The 19,523-nt window shown below is 41.9% G+C and overlaps 1 protein-coding gene across 3 annotated transcripts; it reads right to left on the reverse strand.

The window, feature by feature from the left end:
* Positions 1-2,066: 2,066 nt before the first annotated feature.
* On the reverse strand, positions 2,067-18,956 carry IL15RA (interleukin 15 receptor subunit alpha). Of its 3 annotated transcripts, XM_040546448.1 has the most exons (7): positions 18,546-18,948; positions 7,520-7,705; positions 7,192-7,296; positions 6,651-6,887; positions 5,924-5,965; positions 4,908-4,955; positions 2,067-3,973 (listed from the first exon to the last, which is right to left on the reverse strand). In XM_040546448.1, the coding sequence occupies exons 1-7, from the start codon at positions 18,604-18,606 to the stop codon at positions 3,930-3,932; spliced, it is 723 nt and encodes a 240-aa protein (XP_040402382.1). In that variant the 5' UTR covers positions 18,607-18,948; the 3' UTR covers positions 2,067-3,929. The 3 variants fall into 3 exon arrangements, with proteins under 3 accessions (XP_040402382.1, XP_040402391.1, XP_040402399.1); XM_040546457.1 differs by lacking the exon at positions 5,924-5,965 and having other exon boundaries at positions 18,546-18,956; XM_040546465.1 differs by lacking the exons at positions 4,908-4,955; positions 5,924-5,965 and having other exon boundaries at positions 18,546-18,955.
* Positions 18,957-19,523: the final 567 nt, after the last annotated feature.

Below are 19,523 nucleotides of genomic sequence, written 5' to 3' on the forward strand. Positions count from 1 at the left end.
TTGCCTCCTTGCACTCTCAGTCTTGCCTTGCATCTTCTCAGTTGTCTATGATATGGGCCATTTTTGGCCACTGAACAGTACCTGTGCATAAGGTCCCTAGCTCCTGTTGTTTTATAATAGTAATTTATTATTATTACATAACATAATATTTATTATAATAATAATTTATTTGTCACTGCAACAAAAAAAAATCACACTTTAAATGTAAACTTTAGAAATTATTCTGCCTTAGGGTGGTAGGCAATGTTTTTAATCAGGTTTCTTTGCTGATACATTTACACAGGTGAGTAACAGGTTCCGAAAGTCTCAATGACTTTGGGACTGGGATTCGGCTCAGTCTCTGACACCCCTGGGTGTCTTGGGTCCTGGCAGCTTTCTACTTTTAGGCAAGCAGATCAAATGGTAGGTGTTTCCATGTGAGCTACTGTCTAAGCCCCCAGTAGAGTCAATGGAGATCTAGCTGATGCTATCCATAGGGGCTCGAAAACTATTCTGCCTGGTTGAATATCTGCATTTAATAGCTGAATCTCTCTAGACTCTTCTTATCTCCACTGTGATGGGATAAGCTCACATGGAGACATCCGTATGAAGTCCATATACACTGAAACATTTCAATGTACAAGATAGCTGTTCTGCTGCAGACTTCAGGAAAAAAAAAAAAGTTTTCTGGCACTTGGGTATATATGGCACACGAGTAATGGAAAAAAAATCAGAATTTTCAAAGTCTAGATCAATAACAAGAAGGACAAGCCACCTTTCAAACATCCAGAACAATTTATTCTTACAGTTTATTAATCATTCCACACTGAGAAAATCAAAGTTTACAGAATAAAAATATCAAAAACAAATATGTAAATTTGTAAAACAAAGAAGAGTGGCCATGGAGCAAACACAATTATGGTGCCCCTTTGGCCACAGCTTCTTCCAGTGGCAGCGTTTTGCTACCAGGCTAGATCCTATTGATTTCCACATATTCTGTGTGTTGTGTTGAAGGATCAAGCCTCAAATACAACCATTTCCCCAGAGGGTCAGCGAGCCCTACCAGGAGGTATAGCTCAGTACAGCTCAGCTGAGAGTTATAGTTTTCTGATCAAGTACACGTACAGCTCCCATGCTGGAGATCACCTGGGTTCAGACTCTATGCAAACGTTAATAGCTAACAAAATGAAATCCCATAATAGTTTTCCAGTCTGTATCCTGCTATTGCTTACAGGTCCCATACCAGCAACGTGACTCTCGTAATTTACAGGAAACAAAGGCAAAATATATAGAGAGAGGCCATGAGCCAGCTGGCTAGGGAAAGTAGAATAAAGCACTGGGGCAGTGGGAGACGAGACTCGTTATCTGCTTCACTGGATAACCATGTGCATGCTAGAAGCAGATGAAATATTAGCCTTCTCCAGTCAAATGCCATGAGTGGGACAAGACAGGCCCGCCTAACCGCAGTGCTTAACGGAGTTATGTTAACAGTAACTAATGTGCATTAACCTAATGAAGCACAAGCGCTAGTACCACTGCTCGCAGACTTCGGAGCAGCTGACAGGTTTGGAAACCTATCATCTATTGCATAAATACAGGTTGTTTTTAGCTCCCATACAAAATAACAGCATAAAGTTAGACCATTACATATCCATCTGTATAAAGATACATATTATGAATTAGTCTTATTCCAGCAGGAATAAAATAAAATAAAATAAAACAACAACAACAAGAAAAAACACGCTATGAAGTAAGAGTAACTCAGGCATGGATAGTATAAATATCAAGGCTATGATATGAGAGTAACTCAACAGGAATACAAACCAGTAAAACAACGACACACATTTTATCACGAAACAGAAAATTACACTAACATTCTATACCTCCTGAACTATAAGGAAAGGATTCATCCCGTTTGGTTTTTGACATATACCATGTAAGCATCTATAGGTAATCTGGTAAATTTGGGCATCATTTAGAGTCAATGAAGCGAAACCCATGGCTTAAGCCAGTGAGTCATTTGGCCTATATACATATACATATGTATATATGTGTAAATATACATACATACGTACATATGTATATATGTGTAAAGCTACGTACACATACAGACAGAGCTATATATATACATGTATATGTATATATATTGCAGTACATGTATATATATAAAGCAGTGTATATGTGTGAATATATTTGACATAAATAAATATATGCATATATATATAGGCAACATGGTGATCCCCTAAAGGACTTGTTCCTTCCCATTGTCTGTCTCAGGCATAGCTACCTACATTTTGTCAGATGAACACCATCCTCCCAGGCAAAACATAGCTAAAAAGAGGCAGAAGACTATTCAGACCTCATAAATTCCCAATAACATAAGTACATGTCAAGTATTGCATATGCTGAAGTTGTGCTTGAATCTGTCCTCAGATGCCTTTATGCTAGGCTCTTTGGTGCTCTGCAGCTACAAAAGGCATAGACAAATTATCTGCTGCCACAATCTGCAGCATCCTTCTCTGATCTGGGATAAGAGTAGGATAGGATAGGATAGGATGGGATGGGATGGGATGGGATGGGATGGGATGGGATGGGATGGGATGGGATAGTTTAGAATAGAATAGAATAGAATAGAATAGAATAGAATAGAATAGAATAGAATAGAATAGAATAATCACTAAATACAGCAGGAATGTAATAATGTAGTAACTGTTGTGGAGATAGTTTGCAATAATTGGAAGACGGGAGCAATGAAAAACACATGTGCATACTGGACCACAAAGGAGTCCAGTAAGATGCAACCCGGTTCTTCTGCAGCAAGGCCTTGATTTCACAAGCTTAGATCTGAATGCCACAATTCCCTGGAAAGTTATCATCACAGCTGAGAAAAGGCAGGTTTTCTATGGCTTCTTCTATATTTACAGGGAAAAATCATCCAGCACTTTCTGCAGAAGACACCACTTAGGACCTCAATTACCCTTTCTTTTGGGATCAGCTATTTCAGCACTTGCTCCACCACAGGGCCAATGAAATGTAGAACTTTCTTGGTAATTATTCTCCTATCATATTCTCAGAAACCCCACAGTGGCCCAGGCAATCTGCACCATGGTTAACCATCTTCGCTAACACAAGTTTCAAAGCGTTGTCTACACTTTCTATGGCTTTACCCTATCATGAACAGGCAAAAAGCACTGATGGTGGTTACACAAAGTTCCTCCCTCTGCCTTGTAGGGAAAGATCCCCATTCAGCAGACAAGCAGAGCCCATTAGTCATTAGTGAAGAACATGAGGAGAAATTGGGATGAGGATTAGCAAAGAAAGAGGAGAAAAAGAGAACTCCCAAGTGTGAAATTGGGACATTTTGGATTAACGAGGCTGGGGAGCCTGTGAGCAGGAGCAGTCTTTATGCATCTCAGTGTGGTAACAGAAAGAGCGAGGAGGCCAGACTGAAATAAGTCTGAAGTACAAAGTTGTCATGATATGACTGAGAAATCAGGGGGATGAAGGAAGAAGAATTACGTGGTGGTGGTGGCAGATGCTTCACCAGACTTCCCACAGATCAGCCAGAGAGAAAAAAGCTGATTGCGTAATCTATCTGAAACCAACATATTTGCATAATTAACCTTAATTTCCTCACGGGATTCATTTTCCACCCGTTATTTGAACTGTCATTCTCAGTTCCACAATGGCTGGGACAAAGCAGTTTTATGCATGCTTTTTGATTTCAAAAGCTCTGATTCCTGCTTTTCTTGTACGAGCATTTAACAGCTGAACCAGACAACCCAAAATCCAGGGTCGTTTATTTAATACCACAAAAAGTATTCAGAAATCCAAGCAGTGCAATAATGAGATGGCTGATCTGGCTGATGGCTCTTCCAGTACAAGAGATTTTTTTTTTTAGATTTCATATTTTCCTGGTTCCTTCCCACTTACCATCTCTGCTTGGCGAGTCACACAAAGACAGCAGAATGGGTAAACAGAACAAAAAAGATAGCTGTAAAAACACAAAATCAGCACAAAGTCAGCACCTGGAGTTATCTGTAATGCTCCACGGAGATTACTGCAGTTACCCCAACTGGGAAAAACAGAGGATAGGACTGGGAGAGGATCTTATCCTGTTCTTATGTCCACAGGCAGCAGTTCCCGCACAGTGCCCCATTGCTTTGCTCCCTGGGGCAAAAAGGACCCAGCCAGAGGGGACCTGGACAACCAGAGAGCAACCACAGCCAAATAACCAGGGGCTGCTGATGCTGCAGTCTCTGGCATAGTTTGCAGTACTTCTCTTTCCCTTCCTTTATCACACTCCATTATTCCTCCTTATTATAATGTGCTCTACGGCTGTCAGCAGCAGACTCCAGCTGGAATCAAGAGCCCTTGTACGAAGTCTTGAGCATGTGCACAGTAAGAGCTGATTTCTATTTTAGCAGCTAATGATTGAATGGGAGATGGGGAAGGGGGAGAAGAAAATCATTTCAGACTGATCTAAATGCATCAGTTTAACTGTAAGCAAATATTTTATTTTCCCATCCTCTTTTACTCCTTTGAAAATGTGTAAGAAACACATCATTTAAATATTTACATTTTCCTCCTTTTCTCCAGTGGAAGTTACTCACTGAATTCACATTACATTTCAGAGGAAGAATTTGAAAATTACTTCATTTTAAAACTAGATTTTTGGTCAACCTATTTTTTTTTCTTCTCTTATATGACTTTAAAAACTGCTACATAGAAAGCTGAAGTGCTTAAACAGTCTCTACACTTTCTTTCCTGACATCTCACCCGATCCATGGACATAGATGTGTCTTGCAGTACATTTATTAGCTCTTATACCAGAGATGGACCTCTTTGATAGAACAGCAAATTGAAAGGCAAAGTAACTGCTCTGGGGGACAGGGTGAGGTCTGAGCTCAATTAATAAAATGGCATACCTGTCACTGGCAGTATCATAGAAGAGGAAAAGGATGGATGAGCTGAACCTACAAAGAGAGAGAAATTCTTGATGTCGCATCGATTTGCTCTTTTGGCGAAGAGCCAGCTCGTTCCAGCATCAAAGCAGTGATGAGGGCAGACTCAGGCTAGGTCTGACAGCGTTGCCTCTGCACAGCAGACTTAATAATTGTCATGTTTGTTTTCTGACCATTTATACATGTTTCCAGCCTGGATATCAACATATCTGCCAAACTGATTATCTGCCAAAGGTTGGCATGAAGTGGCTGTATCTTCCAGGGAATGGGATCCAGCTAGGATCTTTATTTCATATGAGACTGGGAAGAATGACTTTCAAGGTGCCAAGCAAGCAATTGGAAACGTGCTTCAAACAGGATCTCATTTTTCCAACAAATGGAACCTAAAACTTCTCCAGTGCAAGAAATACACTGAATTTCTCCCTTATCCTGAAAAGGAAGCTCTGAACTTTAGTTCAGTATGAGGTATCATCAGGTTTTTGACAAGAGGTTCTGTAAGAGTGGTATCTTGATAAACGTTTCTATGCTGAATGCTGCGGGGAGAACTGAGAAAGGGGAGAATATTCCTTATCTAGCCTCATTAAAGGCATTATGTTTTAACAAAGGGGACTACAACATTTTGGGGGAATACAGTTCTGGTGCACTAATTGGAAAGAATGACCTTGTTCAGGCTTGAATGTGCATTTGCAAGAAATTGGAATTACTGTTCAGTTGAATTAAAGGATTAAAGTCCAAAACGGCCTAATTCATCATCCAGAGTCATTTGTTTTTCATAAAACTAATTTAAAAGTTTCAAATATTTATAATCTCTGACTTTTCAATAGGTTGTGTCCTTTTCTGGGACTGGCACGCTGATGGGTTATTTCCATTGTGGCAAGAAGTTCCTTCATCCTGATAGCACTACATGAATTTACGAATGGAAAAAAAATGATTGTCTTGATGGAGGAGGAAAGACCAAACAACAGCTGTGACTAGCATACCTGAAACACACTGAACTGGATGCTGTAGGAAAACAGGCAGATCTATAAAGAAGGGGAGAAAATCCTGGGTTAATACCGAATCAGCGTGTCAAGTGAGATAGGTGATTCATTCCTACAGTCAGAGCACCAACAAGGCAACAATGGCCAAGTTGCTCCCGAGAGGTGCAAAGGGGCTTGCCCAAACATCCCTGCTCCACCACATGGCCTGCTACAAGTCACGAGGGCTGCTGTTTGTCTCAGCTACCATTATGCACATGTGGCCTCTGAAATAGTCATCTGGGTTCTGTTATAGTCACTGGGGAGAAGTAAATCTTTCTAGGGTGCAATTCATCTAAAACCTTGAGCAATTTTGAGAGATGCTTAGATGTACCTTTTGGAGTACCTTACTGTGAAGTGAGGATAGATGATCTCATCTGCTAGGAGCAAGGAGAAAAGAGAAAGGCTTATTCTACTGTTTTCTTCCCAATATATGACTATCTGCTCCCAGATTTGTGCTTCCTTTTGCAATATTGCAATAAGCATGAGAAGACGCAAAGACCAAGCAGGAGGCAGCTGTATCCTTCCAGTAGATGTCATCTCCATCAGTACTGGAGTTTTGCAGTCACCGATCTCTCCACCCTGAGCCCCAAGCAGGTCGTTCCTTAGGACCGATGTGCTGAGTTGGTGGGGTGTGGCCCCTCCATGAACAGGTCATCACACTGATGTGATGCCAAAGCAAAAACCTTACCTGGCTCAGTAACGGGTGACAGCCACTTGTCCCTAATGCTGCTGTCATTGGTACATCGCATGTTGAGGGGTGTCCAGATGGTTTTTCCGTTCACCTTCTTGCACGTGCGTGTGCCAGAGATAGGAGGTCGCTTATCGTAACCAGCCTGGCATTTGAAATATAATACTTGCCCCACGGAATAATCTTTGTCCATTTTTAGAGAGGCATGTGGAATAGTCTTGGGTGTACCACAAAAACCTGGGAAATCACAAGGCAGCACGCGGTTAGACAGATACATCTGACCTACTGCTTTTGTTTCTGAATCAACGTGATTTGTGTTCATACAAAATGTAGTCAAGTAGGGTGCACCAAGCTTTCCTAGCTCATTGTGAGAGTATAAAGAAGGAATTTGCTTATACGTGTTCAGCCAAGATGGTATTATAGCAATTTCTTATTTCTCTTTGGCTATAAAATATAATTAAAAATTGCTCATCTTCATTCTTATACTGCTTCCATGGAAATCAGTGGGAGAAGTGGTACAAAGGAACAGGCTTTAACTTACCTGAAATGTTTTCTTGCTTTGGAGGTGCAGGGCTCTGTGTTTTTCTTGTCTCCTGTGTAAAATTTAACTCCACCGTGGGAGCATTTGACAACAAAATTTTCTCATCTGTGAGAGAAGATATATTTGTTGAATTACAACGGGATAAATAGCAGAGCTAAGCCTGAGCACCCAAACTTTTACAGGCAGGATAGACCTGTTGTAAGTTTTAATTTCCACGGATAAGCACAAAAGGTCATTTGTTAGAGCAATGCCCTGATGCATCTTACACTGACTAACTCATTGGAAAAACACCACTGCAAGTGCAGAGAAAGGTTAAGTAATCACTTACCAATGCATTCAAATTCCCTGTAGACCCAAGAAACAGTCCCCGATATATTCCGACACCGAATTCCCGAGTACTGCCCGCTTCTCCTCCTGTAGCCGTCATCACATACATAATACAGTTTGGTATCCACTGGATATGTTTCAGCAGCAACGTCAGCAAATTCAGTCCTTGGAGGAGGTGGGCATTTTCCTGCAAACAGAAAACCTCTGAATCAGAGCAGCCTATACATGTACTTTACTCACCACGGACTTCCAGTGTCTTTCTGTGTTATCAATACCAGATCATTGACAGAGCTCAATTAGGTGCCTGGAGCCTAATTCTGCTCCCAGTAAGAGAGATGAAGTTGTAGAGGTGGAAGAAAGCGTTTTCAAGAGGTTCACCTAAGCTGGCTAATGGAAATTAAATCCAGGCTGGCAAGAAAATCATCCGTGTGAAATGCAATTCAAGCTGTCACCCCCAGCGAGTTCTGCATTAGTGCATTTATACCTGGGAACCTATGGGGCTGTGAGGTTGAAGTTGGATAGACAATGCCTACTGCGTACAGGTTTCCCTAGGAGAAGCTCTCCAAGTGCAGAGCTACCTCTTGGGCTGCTGTTGGGCTCAAGGTGAGACTGGACAGCACTCCTGGAGAAGAAACATGCCTTGTGGGAGGTTTGAAAGTCACCCACGTGCAGTGTGGGTGCACAGCCATGAGGTGATGGCACCACACAACGTGCACAGCCAGGCCTCTCTGCAGCCCTGCCTGGTTGTTCTGGAAGGGAACCTAGGGTCAGCTGAGTCAACATGCAATGCAAATCCAGCTTCCTCCCTCTCCTCTTCCTCCTAATGAAGGACTGCTTCCTCGTGGAAGGGTTGAGGGATTAAACTGGGTGTCATGAAGGGAATGTGAGGGCTGCAGAGCTTTGCTTTTGATTGTTTCCATGTCAAGGAGAGACTCTGATTGTCTGTTGAAACTATTAGTTATTTTAAGTGCATGGCTTTGTGCATTTATCATCATCATCATCATTTTAAAGCAATCCCTCCCTCCAAAGCCTTATTCACATTGGAGTTAGCTGCTCCCATTGATTTTACAAGTATGGATTTGTGCAGGACACAGAAAATCCTGGCCTTGGGAATCTCCACCCAGTAACAAAACCCTCACTTGTCTACAATTTTTACGTAGGAGGCACTGACCCAGTGCCCTTGTGTTTCCTCTAGAGGAGAAAGGATGCTGGAGCCAGGATGTGCTGCAGCAGCTGTTGGGAGCCACCAGGCAGGTCTGCCTGCTCCTGCCCCAGCTGCCCGAAGCAGGCTGTTGAGCCCTGTCTTTCTGCACCCAGCAGCTGGGCAGCATGCAACACTACCCAAAATTTCTTAATGAAGCTGCAGACGATCATATCGTAGAGCTGCTGCCTGCACCAGAGTGTGTAGCCCTGAATCTATGGAGTGAAGCTTAATAAGCAAAACTAAGTCATTAAAAGTTGGGATCATCTACAAGCAAACATTGGGAAGGAGATTACACTCTCAGTTCTGCCTGAGCACACCAAAGAGCAGCTTACTGTGAAATAAGTTTGTAAACCTAAATATAACTTGTCCCCAAACAAGGATGTTAAGTGCTGTGTCATCAGCAAATTGCATCTAAATATACTTCTCAATCAGTTGGAAATGAATTTAGATCATTTCAGTGCACTTGAAAAGCCCACAGAAGTTGATCTGCAGACCCAGAAGATGATAAAGGCACTTCTTAATGATTATTTAAGGTTTAAAGGCTGAGAATTTTGAAAATAAAACACATTGGCTGCATTGGGGCGGATGCTCAGTATCTTTGGGTGCACGAGCCGTGACCCTTTATGCTTATGCATAATAGTAACAGCTATTATGAGTAAAATGTCTTAGTCACTGTGTCTTCGCATTTTCTGCAGCCATAATTAATGCAGCCTTGGCAACCGGCAAGAATGACTGCGAAAGGGCCTTGAATTCCTGCTCATTGTTCATTTGGCATCTGCCCTTGACTCCCAAAGTGCCTTCTTGAAACAAAGCTATGCTGACAGCAAACCAATCAGTGTTTCCCAGGCCCAGTCCTGCAATGCCCTTTTCTTTCAGAGCCATCCATCATTTTCTCCCTTTGATATTTTCTGCCCTGTTTTGCTTTTCATTATCCTGCCACTTAGTAAAAGTCACAAAGTGCGAAGAAGGCCACAATCAAAAGTATTGTGAGTGGTTTAACAGCCAAGCTGTGTAAGGACTATTTTAATCCCCTTGCATCTTTGTGTTATCAAAGGATTTGCTTCATAAACGACATCAGACTGTGGCTTCGAGTGAAGCTACTGCACCCGAAATAGTTAACCACATGGTTTACCACAGACTGTCAGGGTGATTAAAATTAAAGAGTTATCAGATGAGCAGTAAGTTGAGAGCATGTACTCTCACTTTCCCTGTAAGCTAAATGCATGCTTCCCTCAAGACTTCAAAAGCCTCTTTGAAGCAGATTGCAGATCTGAATCTCAGCACAAGGCACACAGACCTACAATTCTTTAGTATCTTCTTAAGAAAACCCACAGCATCTAGCCTACTCATCATGAAGGGCGACTATTGTTTTAATCAATGATCAAATGAAGTTGGGGTTCTTCTGAACTTGCAGGCATCGGATAAGGGTTGTGCAGAAATGGTGCACAGGCAGCAGGCAGCAAGCAATGCCTGACTTCTACTCTGGCTGGTGCTCGTGTATCAACGCATACAAGTTGCAGCTGGATCTCATGCAAAACTCCTAGGACCTAGCGTTTTCATTTCATCCACATCACTCAAATTCTCACCTTCTCACTTGTAAACCACTGCAGTATCTTCTTTGGCTTTTGCAAGCACATTCCTGCCTCTCTGATCCAGAAAGCATTTGGAAAGATGAATTTCCTGGGCCTTATCTTGACCATTCTGGACTTCTGGCTTCCCTCTGTTGGCTTCCACTGCTTCACTGTCATGTCATATGTTTTGCTTCCATTTTCAAGAGCCTTCTCCTTATCAACAATCACACCCTTTCAAACCATTGACTTCTCTTCTCATGTTAGACCTCCTCACCCATGTGTTTGATATTGAAGTCATCAGCTTTGGGGCTTATTGCAGAACCAGTCCTCACAGTGGGAGGAACCTTGCATGAATATGGACATGTCAAGATATCCACTGCCATTATTCCTCTTCGTTGTCTTTAAGTATCCTATATGTCTTCAAAGGTGTTTTCTTTCAGTGGTCTTCTACACCCCTTTTAAGAACAGTCGTTGCCCAGTGCGATGATCAGTATTACTTCTGTACTTTCTTGCCTCATTTTTGGGTCCTAAACTTTCTGTGTTTGACAGCTATTGGCATCATGCCTACCCCAAATGAGCCCTAGCTATCAGCCAGGACTCCAGACATTGTGGCAGTAGATGCGATGAAAATTCATGATAATGACTACACACTCCATGAAGTCTGTCTAAGACTGGAAACTATAGTTTGGCCACCAAAACCCATAAAAGCTCCCAGTACTTTGACATTTAGCTACTTCACAGGCTCAAGCTAATTTACATGTTCAAACTCCCATGAAGGAAGATTATGTATTCCCCAAATCTGCAGGGGATGTAGGTGGTGGCATATAGGTGTGCAAGGGTGTTTCATGGCATTAGATGCCTTGGGGTAGTGTGGGAAGAGTGTGCAGAGAAGAAGGAGACAGGGTGAGGTCTGGATCATATTGCCTACACATAACAGTCTCTGGCATCCACCACCCCAGAACTTCAGTCTTTGTGCCCAAGGAAATTGGATGGTTTGTCCCAAAAAGACTGCAGTGTGGGTGATAGAAGAGCCAATAGATGGGAAGAAGCCAGGGAACTGTGGAACGGTAGTGCAGATTTACTCCTTGACTAGATTTCTGACTTTTACATTTTTTAAGGGAGGTGAATTTTAATTTTATTGCTGTTTTGCACCTAGATGGGAACTAATGTTAATTTGTTTGAATTGCTGTGGTAAGAAAATATAGGTCTTATAAAGGGCCAGCACACCTAGGAGTCACCAGCCTCAGAGCCTCTGGTGGCCCAGTTTTCCATGGCCCAGCTTTCCTCCCACTTGAGCATTCCTCCACATCTGCTCCAGGGCTACACTCCTGCCAGAGTCAGTTTAAAAGCCACTACCATCCCATAGCACTAGTAGTTCAACGCCCTCACAACACTTTCAGAAGTCCTCTTGATGGTTTTGTTTGCCTCCTCACTTTCCTTTACCACATCCTTTACTTCCTCACCCCCATGACAAAGTGCTGGGTGCCCCTATTTCCTTCTCTTTTGATCTTGATGTCCCATCTCCTCTTTCCTTCATTTGCAAGCTTCATCACTCCCCCCTTACCATTTTCATCTCCTCCCCACCAAAACTGCCATATGGCTCTATGTTAACACTTAGAGGTACTACCTAACTATTCTATTATTCCAGCTGAGATTCCTCATTTCTCCACATATTAATGGGATTTTGATGTCTACAGCATTCCTGGAAATTTTGTATCTGATTTGAGATATTATCATACAGTGGATGGAAACTTGTAAATTCACATGACTGATATCTGTGAAACATAAAATGGACAAAGTAGGTACTGCACCTTTTGGTGTGCTCCCCAAAATTAAGTTTGATAAGACCTGCAAGCCAACTACTTTGCATATCAGCCACAATATAGGTGGGATTCCTGCTATTACTGCTTAAGGAAAGGTCTCCAGTGCTACTTCAAATGTCTTAGGGCATCTGGGACCTCCACATAAGCTGTCAGATATCACAAAAAACCTATTGGAGGCCAGTGCCAGGCAGAATATCCTGACATGCCTGCACTTTGGCACACAAACCACGCACTGTTTTTTTGTGAGTTCATTGTCATGTGCTAAATAAAGCTTAACTGCCTTTGGTGACCAATGCATAGTTAAAAATTAAATCACTGTAACTCAGTCATTAAGCAAGGAACATAGACGTCAAGGTGAGACTGGGTTGTTAATCAAAATTAGGGAAGATAAACCCCACTCTGTGGGACTGGAGAGCTTTTCATGACATGCAAAATAGCCACTAAGACCCGATGGCACTAGTGATAGAAGTCTTTCTTTCAATGCTCTGACCAATTCAGAAACTCAGTAAATTACTTGCTGCGGATCTATCTTTCCCAGAGTCATCCCTATGAACTTACCACTGCTTTCTATCCCTACAGGTTAGGCACTAATCTTTTGGCTACCCTCAGCACCTAATGCCATTATGTAGGCTCAGAGGAAAGAAAACCACTAGCTAAATCACCATTAATTCCTCTAGCACTATGTTGTTTTTTTTTTTTTTTTCCCTGAGATTTCCCAACCAAAGTTATTACTGACCCAATATAAAACTTTGCTGACAGCAGATGTGCTGGTGGTATTAGGATTTTTGAAGCTCATCTGTGTTTTTGCCTTCTGAGTTGGCAGAGCTGTGTTAGATAAGGCATCAGAACAACACCTTCCGTACAGAACAAGAGGATGGGGAAATTTCTAGCAGGTATTTTTAGTTATTTGGTAAACACAGGCAATGAGTCATGCCATGGCGACCTAAACTCAGAATTTCCTCTGTCATGTGGATTTGTGTCACTGGCACTGACATTATTCTGATGTAAAGTTAAAACAGCAAGATGTAAAAACAGGGCAATTTTCCCTTAAATACAAAGGTGGTATGAAGGGATCGGTAGGAAACTTGCTGTTTGAAGATCTAGCTAGAAGCTAGAAGCAGAACCAGGCAGTTCACACACCTGCCAGTTCAGAGATGAAGACAGCCTTTCCCCAGAGATGCCAAGAAATCAAACCATGTCAAAATGAAGAGATTTCCCCAGATGTGCCTGAAAAGCTAATTCAGCCCTGGGGGTTCATGCTGTCTGAAACTCTGTGCTCTCTAAATAGAGCATATCTCTTGAAGATGAAACTGATATGGGTGAACAGAAGGAATTGATACCAGCAACTGGACTGAAATGGTAATGAACTTTTTCTAACTTCAAGACTTTTTCCCAAAGGGCCTGATAACAAGCTAGCTATAACTCTGCCTGCTTCTTTCCCATCTGATTAATGTCATTTATGGTCTAGGTGGATTTGTAAGGGGGCAATAGATTAGAGCTGCAAGGCTGAGCTGCAGACCTGATGTTTATGAAAATTTGCCTGTGAGATTTCATTATCTACACTGTAGATTGCACAGAGATTATTTTATGAATTCATCTTAGTAGTAATGAGTCTGCAGTTTAAGGGACAGAAATGCATTGCAGATGAAATATCAGGCACAAGATTTAATACAGACAGTGATGGAGAAGAGACCAGCCCTACAGGGCAGGAGATGGGTTTCAATGTTCCTAATGTCCTGTTCTAAGGACCAGGCAATTCAATGTCTGCTGGGTGTGTTGGTTCTAGAACATGTTTCTATTGAAAAGACATGAGAATGGAGAATGAGTTGGCAGGATGTCTTTTTTTAACACTTTGTAGGTGCATGGAAAATTAGGTTTGGGAGAAATGCACCTCTCTCATCTCTTGGCTTGATGATGCTAACCAGCTGTTTGCCATTAACCTAGGCAGTGGAATCTTTTTTTTTTTTTTTTTTTAATCAGAGTTTTTCCATAAACTGCAAGGCTAGAGTTCATTTCTCAATGGACTAAGCTTTCTCATGCTCAGAGGTAGTTCACAATCAAAATTTACTTTCAGGAACCTGCTTTCTTAGCTCCCTCTGTAAGGACTAGAGCTGGAGAGGTGTCTCTGGAGGACACCAGACATCTAGCTTACATTTTCCAATGCAATGCCTACAGGTGCTTCTCACTTTTTGTTGGCTGCAGTGGTGGCTGAACAGTCTTATGTGCTTGGATTGGGAATTAGCATGGGTTAGCCAGTGCATTGATTTCATTTTAAAGCTCAGCTGTTGTGAGTTCCCAACAGAGCAGCCCGAAGAGTTTGTGGCATCTTCTGCTGACCCAGATGCTCTTCTGAACATCTGCCTTCCCTCTTCCTAAACAGCTATCCCCATGCACCCCAACTCTCAGCTGTTGTGAGGCATAGACTAATGAGTGTCACCCAGCAGACATTTCAATTCCCCTGTAGTCACTAGAAAGAGACTTACAGGATGTGACTCATTGCACCCTTATCTCCAATCTAGTAGATGAACTGCGCCCTAAAAGAACTATTTTATCTTCCCCGGCTATGAAGGGGGTCCACATGTCCTCCTCGCGGAGACTTTGATGGTGCAGGTGGCTGAAGCTAAGTGGGATGAAATCTCACAGCTGGCAGGGAGGCTGGGCAGGGGACTTGGACTGCAAAGGTGGAATTGGAAGAGGGAAAGTTAGGAAAGAGGGAGCGTGTTTCACAAGGGCGGGAAAGGGAGAAAAACTAGCCCAAACAATGTGCACTGAATAGAAAATGTATGAATCAGAGAATGAGCAACCTTTGTTTTCCTTATTCTGTTGTTTCCGGGTGTTTATAACTTTTGATCTAAGGTAAAGCCACAGAGCTCAAACCCTTTAAAGGCACCCACTACACATAGTAGGGCAGGAGAACACTGTGTCTGGTTTTGAAAATATCATTTGTGAAAGCCTTGTTTTGGTGACATTTGGTTTTTGAATAGATTTAGCTACGTTTTTTCCTTAAGTCTGTGAGTTCAGTAACATTGGCTCTTAGGTATTTCATCTAAATGAAAGAATACATTACTGAGAAAGAAAATTGGCTTTTTAAGCAGCAGCAGACATTCAGAATGTTTGGCTGGAACTTTCTCAGCCTTTACTTTTGCTGGGTTGGAAGGGCTATTATCCTCTGACAATAATTGAACTGGAGGACAAGCATGTGTCCCAGTCTGAACAAAATGATCTGGTGGGAATCTTGACTTCTAATGTATCTTAAGGTCTCATTTCATTTATGACCTTAGCATGGAACTGGTCATTGAGCATTTTGCTGGAGCTCTCACGAGGGGGATGGAAATTATTTGTCATTGTTCATGATTTTTCTGACCTTATAAGCATGAAATATTTTGCCAACTAAAGAGGGATGTCTATTCTTTGTCTGGGGGGTTGCGCTTTAGAAAGGGAGAACGTCAAGAAAAAGCAGAAGATGACAATGCTGCTACTGCTGCAGGGATGAGGAACAGGGAATTGACCAAAGAAAGTCATGAAAAGACTTTGGCAGTGTGAGTTTTGGAGAAGCGTTGGAGGAGATGATGAGAAGGGTTGGTAAACCAGGTGGGGAAATTGTTCCAGTATTCAGGACCCGGTTCAGAAGATGGAAAATGACATAGAAAACATCCAAAAGCTTGGACTTGAAGACGCAGTTAGTGTAACAGGAAAGAGAAAGGATTCAGCTGGTCATCAGGGAAGAAAGCAGAGGGCCCAAAATCATGGTACAATGAAAAAATAGTGAACAAAGTTAAAGGCAGTGGTTTTCCAAAGGTAGTGGCTAAGGAGTGGATTTTTTACCATGATAAAAGGGAATCATAAAATCATACAGAATCAGAGAATCATTTATGTTGGAAAAGACCCTTAAGATCAAACCAAAAGGGAAGGACATACACAGGGAGAAGATTTCTCTGTCTCAGGGAAGAAGCAGATACTGCAGGATCTCTGTCCACAACATTGGCTTTTCCTTAGCACAATCACAATTTTAACAATTTAAAACCTCTTTTATTTCACTGAAGCTCTATGTTGGGCACTTTGCTGCTGAAGACCACCATAACTGGAAGGTTTATATAGGTATTTGCTCTCTATTTGACCTTACAAGAAACACTTGTATGTGTTTGACAACTTTAATTTATTCTGCATTGCATTTCAAATCCATGGGAGCGAGCACTAATATGCAAGTATAATGGGAAAGAAATTCCTCTCATTTAAATGACTGAGATCTGGTACCCATCTTGTGTGAATGAAATTCAGTTGAATGAAATTCTTTCTTTTGTGAGTTTTAATCCTTTCCAGGTTTGACTTGCAAATCTATTCAGTGTATTCCTGTAAGATGAATAGCAAGATGGAAAGGTCATAGGAGCACAGTCCAGCTTTTATTTTGTATTTGACCCTCACCTAGCATACTTCAAGCCTCATCCATGCCTACAGCATCTAGGCACTGCTGCCGTGCAGGGTAAATGAGATAAATGTGATGCTCTTCAAGAGAAAATCTAATTTTCTCTTTTCCTCTTTAGCACTAAGATGTAGTTTAATATACTAAATGAATAATCCCTAGTTTCCCCAGATTTATATAATAGGAGCTTACTCTCTGCAAAGTACTTTGAGACCCATCAGTGAAACTGCTGTGTAAAACAAAGGCTTTTTATTTTCTTTTTACCCTCATGATATTTATTCTTGATGGCTCTTTTTGACAGAAACCCTCTTGCAAACAACAACTATGGCAAGATCTATTTACAAAACTGAACTTGTGATACTGGGAAGAGCTGAAAAGAATAAGGCAAAATAACACGAGTAGCATTGTATGTATTGGGATTAGAGAGTCCTAGCTGATTTTTGACCAGCTTGACCTAGCCTCTTTCCCTTTTCTTTGCTCATATCTGTTCCCAAGTCTTCTCGTTCAACCCCATAAGGAATAAAAGCAACAGGTCTAGCAGCCACGATACTTCAGGCATCTCTACCAAAAAAAAAAATCATAACTTGGTATAAAGGGCAGTTTTTCTACATTATTGTGTTATTTGCAGGAAGAAATTTATATTTATGTAAAACACTATGTTTAAACATTGGGAGAAGCATTCAAAATAAGTACAAGAAGCTGAGGAAAGAAGAGCTTAGTGGTACAGTAAAGAACGCAATACTATGCATTTATTCATTCATCAGAGAAATCATATCAAATTGCATAAAATGCAACTACTTAGCACCTCTCAATATTATTTTTTTTTCCAAAAAACTGAAAGATTTCTGATAAATGAGACTTGCCAGCAAGAACTCTCACAATGTGTCCCGGGCAGAGTAATACAGAAAGCATGATATAGGGGACCTGACTCATCCCAGAACCGATCCCATTTACATATCTCTGGCAGAACGTCTCGCAGCGGTGCTCTTGCACACAGCACTTAAACATTGGCTGTGGGCACTGGCACTTCATTTGGCAATCAAAATACCCCGCTATGGAAAAGGTGTGGAGCTTACAGGCAAAAGTATTTAACCAGAAAAAAATCACCTGGGCGTCAAATATTTTTTAAGGTATTTCCTGTGTTCATGGGTAGAGATGGTTGGTTATAAGCATCCCAGCCATCCCTAGAGGTGCCCCGACCACAGTAAAATATGCAGCCCTGGTAGAGATGATCCCTTGGTAGTTAAAATATCAGTGTATCCATGATCCTGCCTTAGGCTGTGTCTGCTCATACCTCTGAACCCAGACATCACCAGCAGGTACAGAGGGAAATACCACATTTATCCTGAGAGTTTAAGTAGCATCCCTCTGAACAAAGCAGTTTAAATGCAAGCACTCTAAAATATCACCCCATTTCTTAATGCACACGCCTGTCACAATAGATAAGCCAAATATAAGCAGTATTACAACGTATATGTGTATAAAACTGCAGTGAATGCTGAATGAATTAGCTGCCTCCGTTTGTAATTTACAGGCACTACTGGTTGGGAGGTGGGGCTGAGTGGTTATTTGGTATCTCTACTACCTGTAGCAAAATGGATGGCACCTTTTAACTAATAGCACGGCTATCAATTTTGCCTGCAGAAGCACTGACATTTCAGTGTCTATTTTTATATTTCCTAAAGTTACATGCAAAATGGAAAAACAAATTCAAAGAGCTACCTAAGGCGCCCAAGGTGGCTTTGATCTGCCCACTGTTCCAGTGATGGGTTGGAGGATACATGCATTACTCAGACAAAAAATATCCTGTACTGCTCTGGATTGTCTCCGGTTGCTGGTTTGTGGGCACAAAACCCATTTCTCTCGTTTCCTTAGACTAAAAAATTCCTTAAGCTCTTAACATCTTTCCTTACCTGAAAGGAGCCAGGATGTTGCGAACATCCTCCGGCAGCCACCACAAAAAAGAAAATCACATTTTCCCTCCCCAAAAAGCAGAAATAGTCATTTACCTGCCCTGTTTCCCTTGACGGATCCAAACAAGAGCCACATCAAAAGGCACTTGAGCTCCATGGGACTTGTTCACATCTTTTCTCCGCAACTCCGAGGATGATGAAGAATTTCTCAGAAGCGATGGGCTGCTGTTGGCTGACCCAACGAGCTGTCTACTGCATGGTTAGACCTATGGGCAGAGCCACCCTGCGTGCGCAGCAAGGACTTTGCTCTCTGGTCAACAAATTGTCGTTCCACTGACTGGCTCCGCCAGAGACAATAAAGGCTGCCGTCTCTTCTGCTTTTATCCAGGAAATCAAACTTAATGCTCACCGTCGCAGAGCATGCTGTTGTGTGTAGGAAGTGGTTTGACACATCAGAGCTACTGACTCCAGAGCTGTTCCACTGCAGCTGAGGTCAGTAGAAGAGGGAAAGATTTTAAATGGTTTGTGCAGCCACTCAACCCAAATCTGTGGCAGGACAGGCATCTGAGAAGGACCTTCGCTGTAGGATAGCTGTCTGGTGTATGACAACGGACATCAGGCACCATCTATGTGCTCTGCCTCTGAAGAAAAATGTCCCAGGAGATATTGCTCTGGCTTTTTAGAAGACTTTATCTGCTTCTGATTAGCCCCGCTCCATTTGTGTTTCGGTATGCCCGTCTGCAGTTTCTCTGGGGGACAGCTGAACTGAAGGATGGGAGGTTTGACCCAAAAAATCTATTAGGATGGGGCTGGCAGGTTTGGAAATGGCTTCTCTTGTTCCTAAATTGTCTGGGTTTCAGATTCAGTGGAACTGGTTCTTCCGAATGTTAATAGAAAAGTGGAAAAGATGAAGGAAATATTGTGCTTTGACTCTGTGTAGTTTCTCTACAGCCATTTCCACAGAAATTATCATCGGTTAGTACCTTGAGAATTGGTTGAGATAAAGTACAGAAAAATGGATTTAAACTATCCGTGGTATTTTCTCCTGATGCGGCCAGAACAACCTGTAAAATG

The sequence above is a fragment of the Cygnus olor genome, chromosome 1 (genome assembly GCF_009769625.2).
Source record: "Cygnus olor isolate bCygOlo1 chromosome 1, bCygOlo1.pri.v2, whole genome shotgun sequence".
In the NCBI taxonomy this organism is placed as follows: domain Eukaryota; kingdom Metazoa; phylum Chordata; class Aves; order Anseriformes; family Anatidae; genus Cygnus; species Cygnus olor.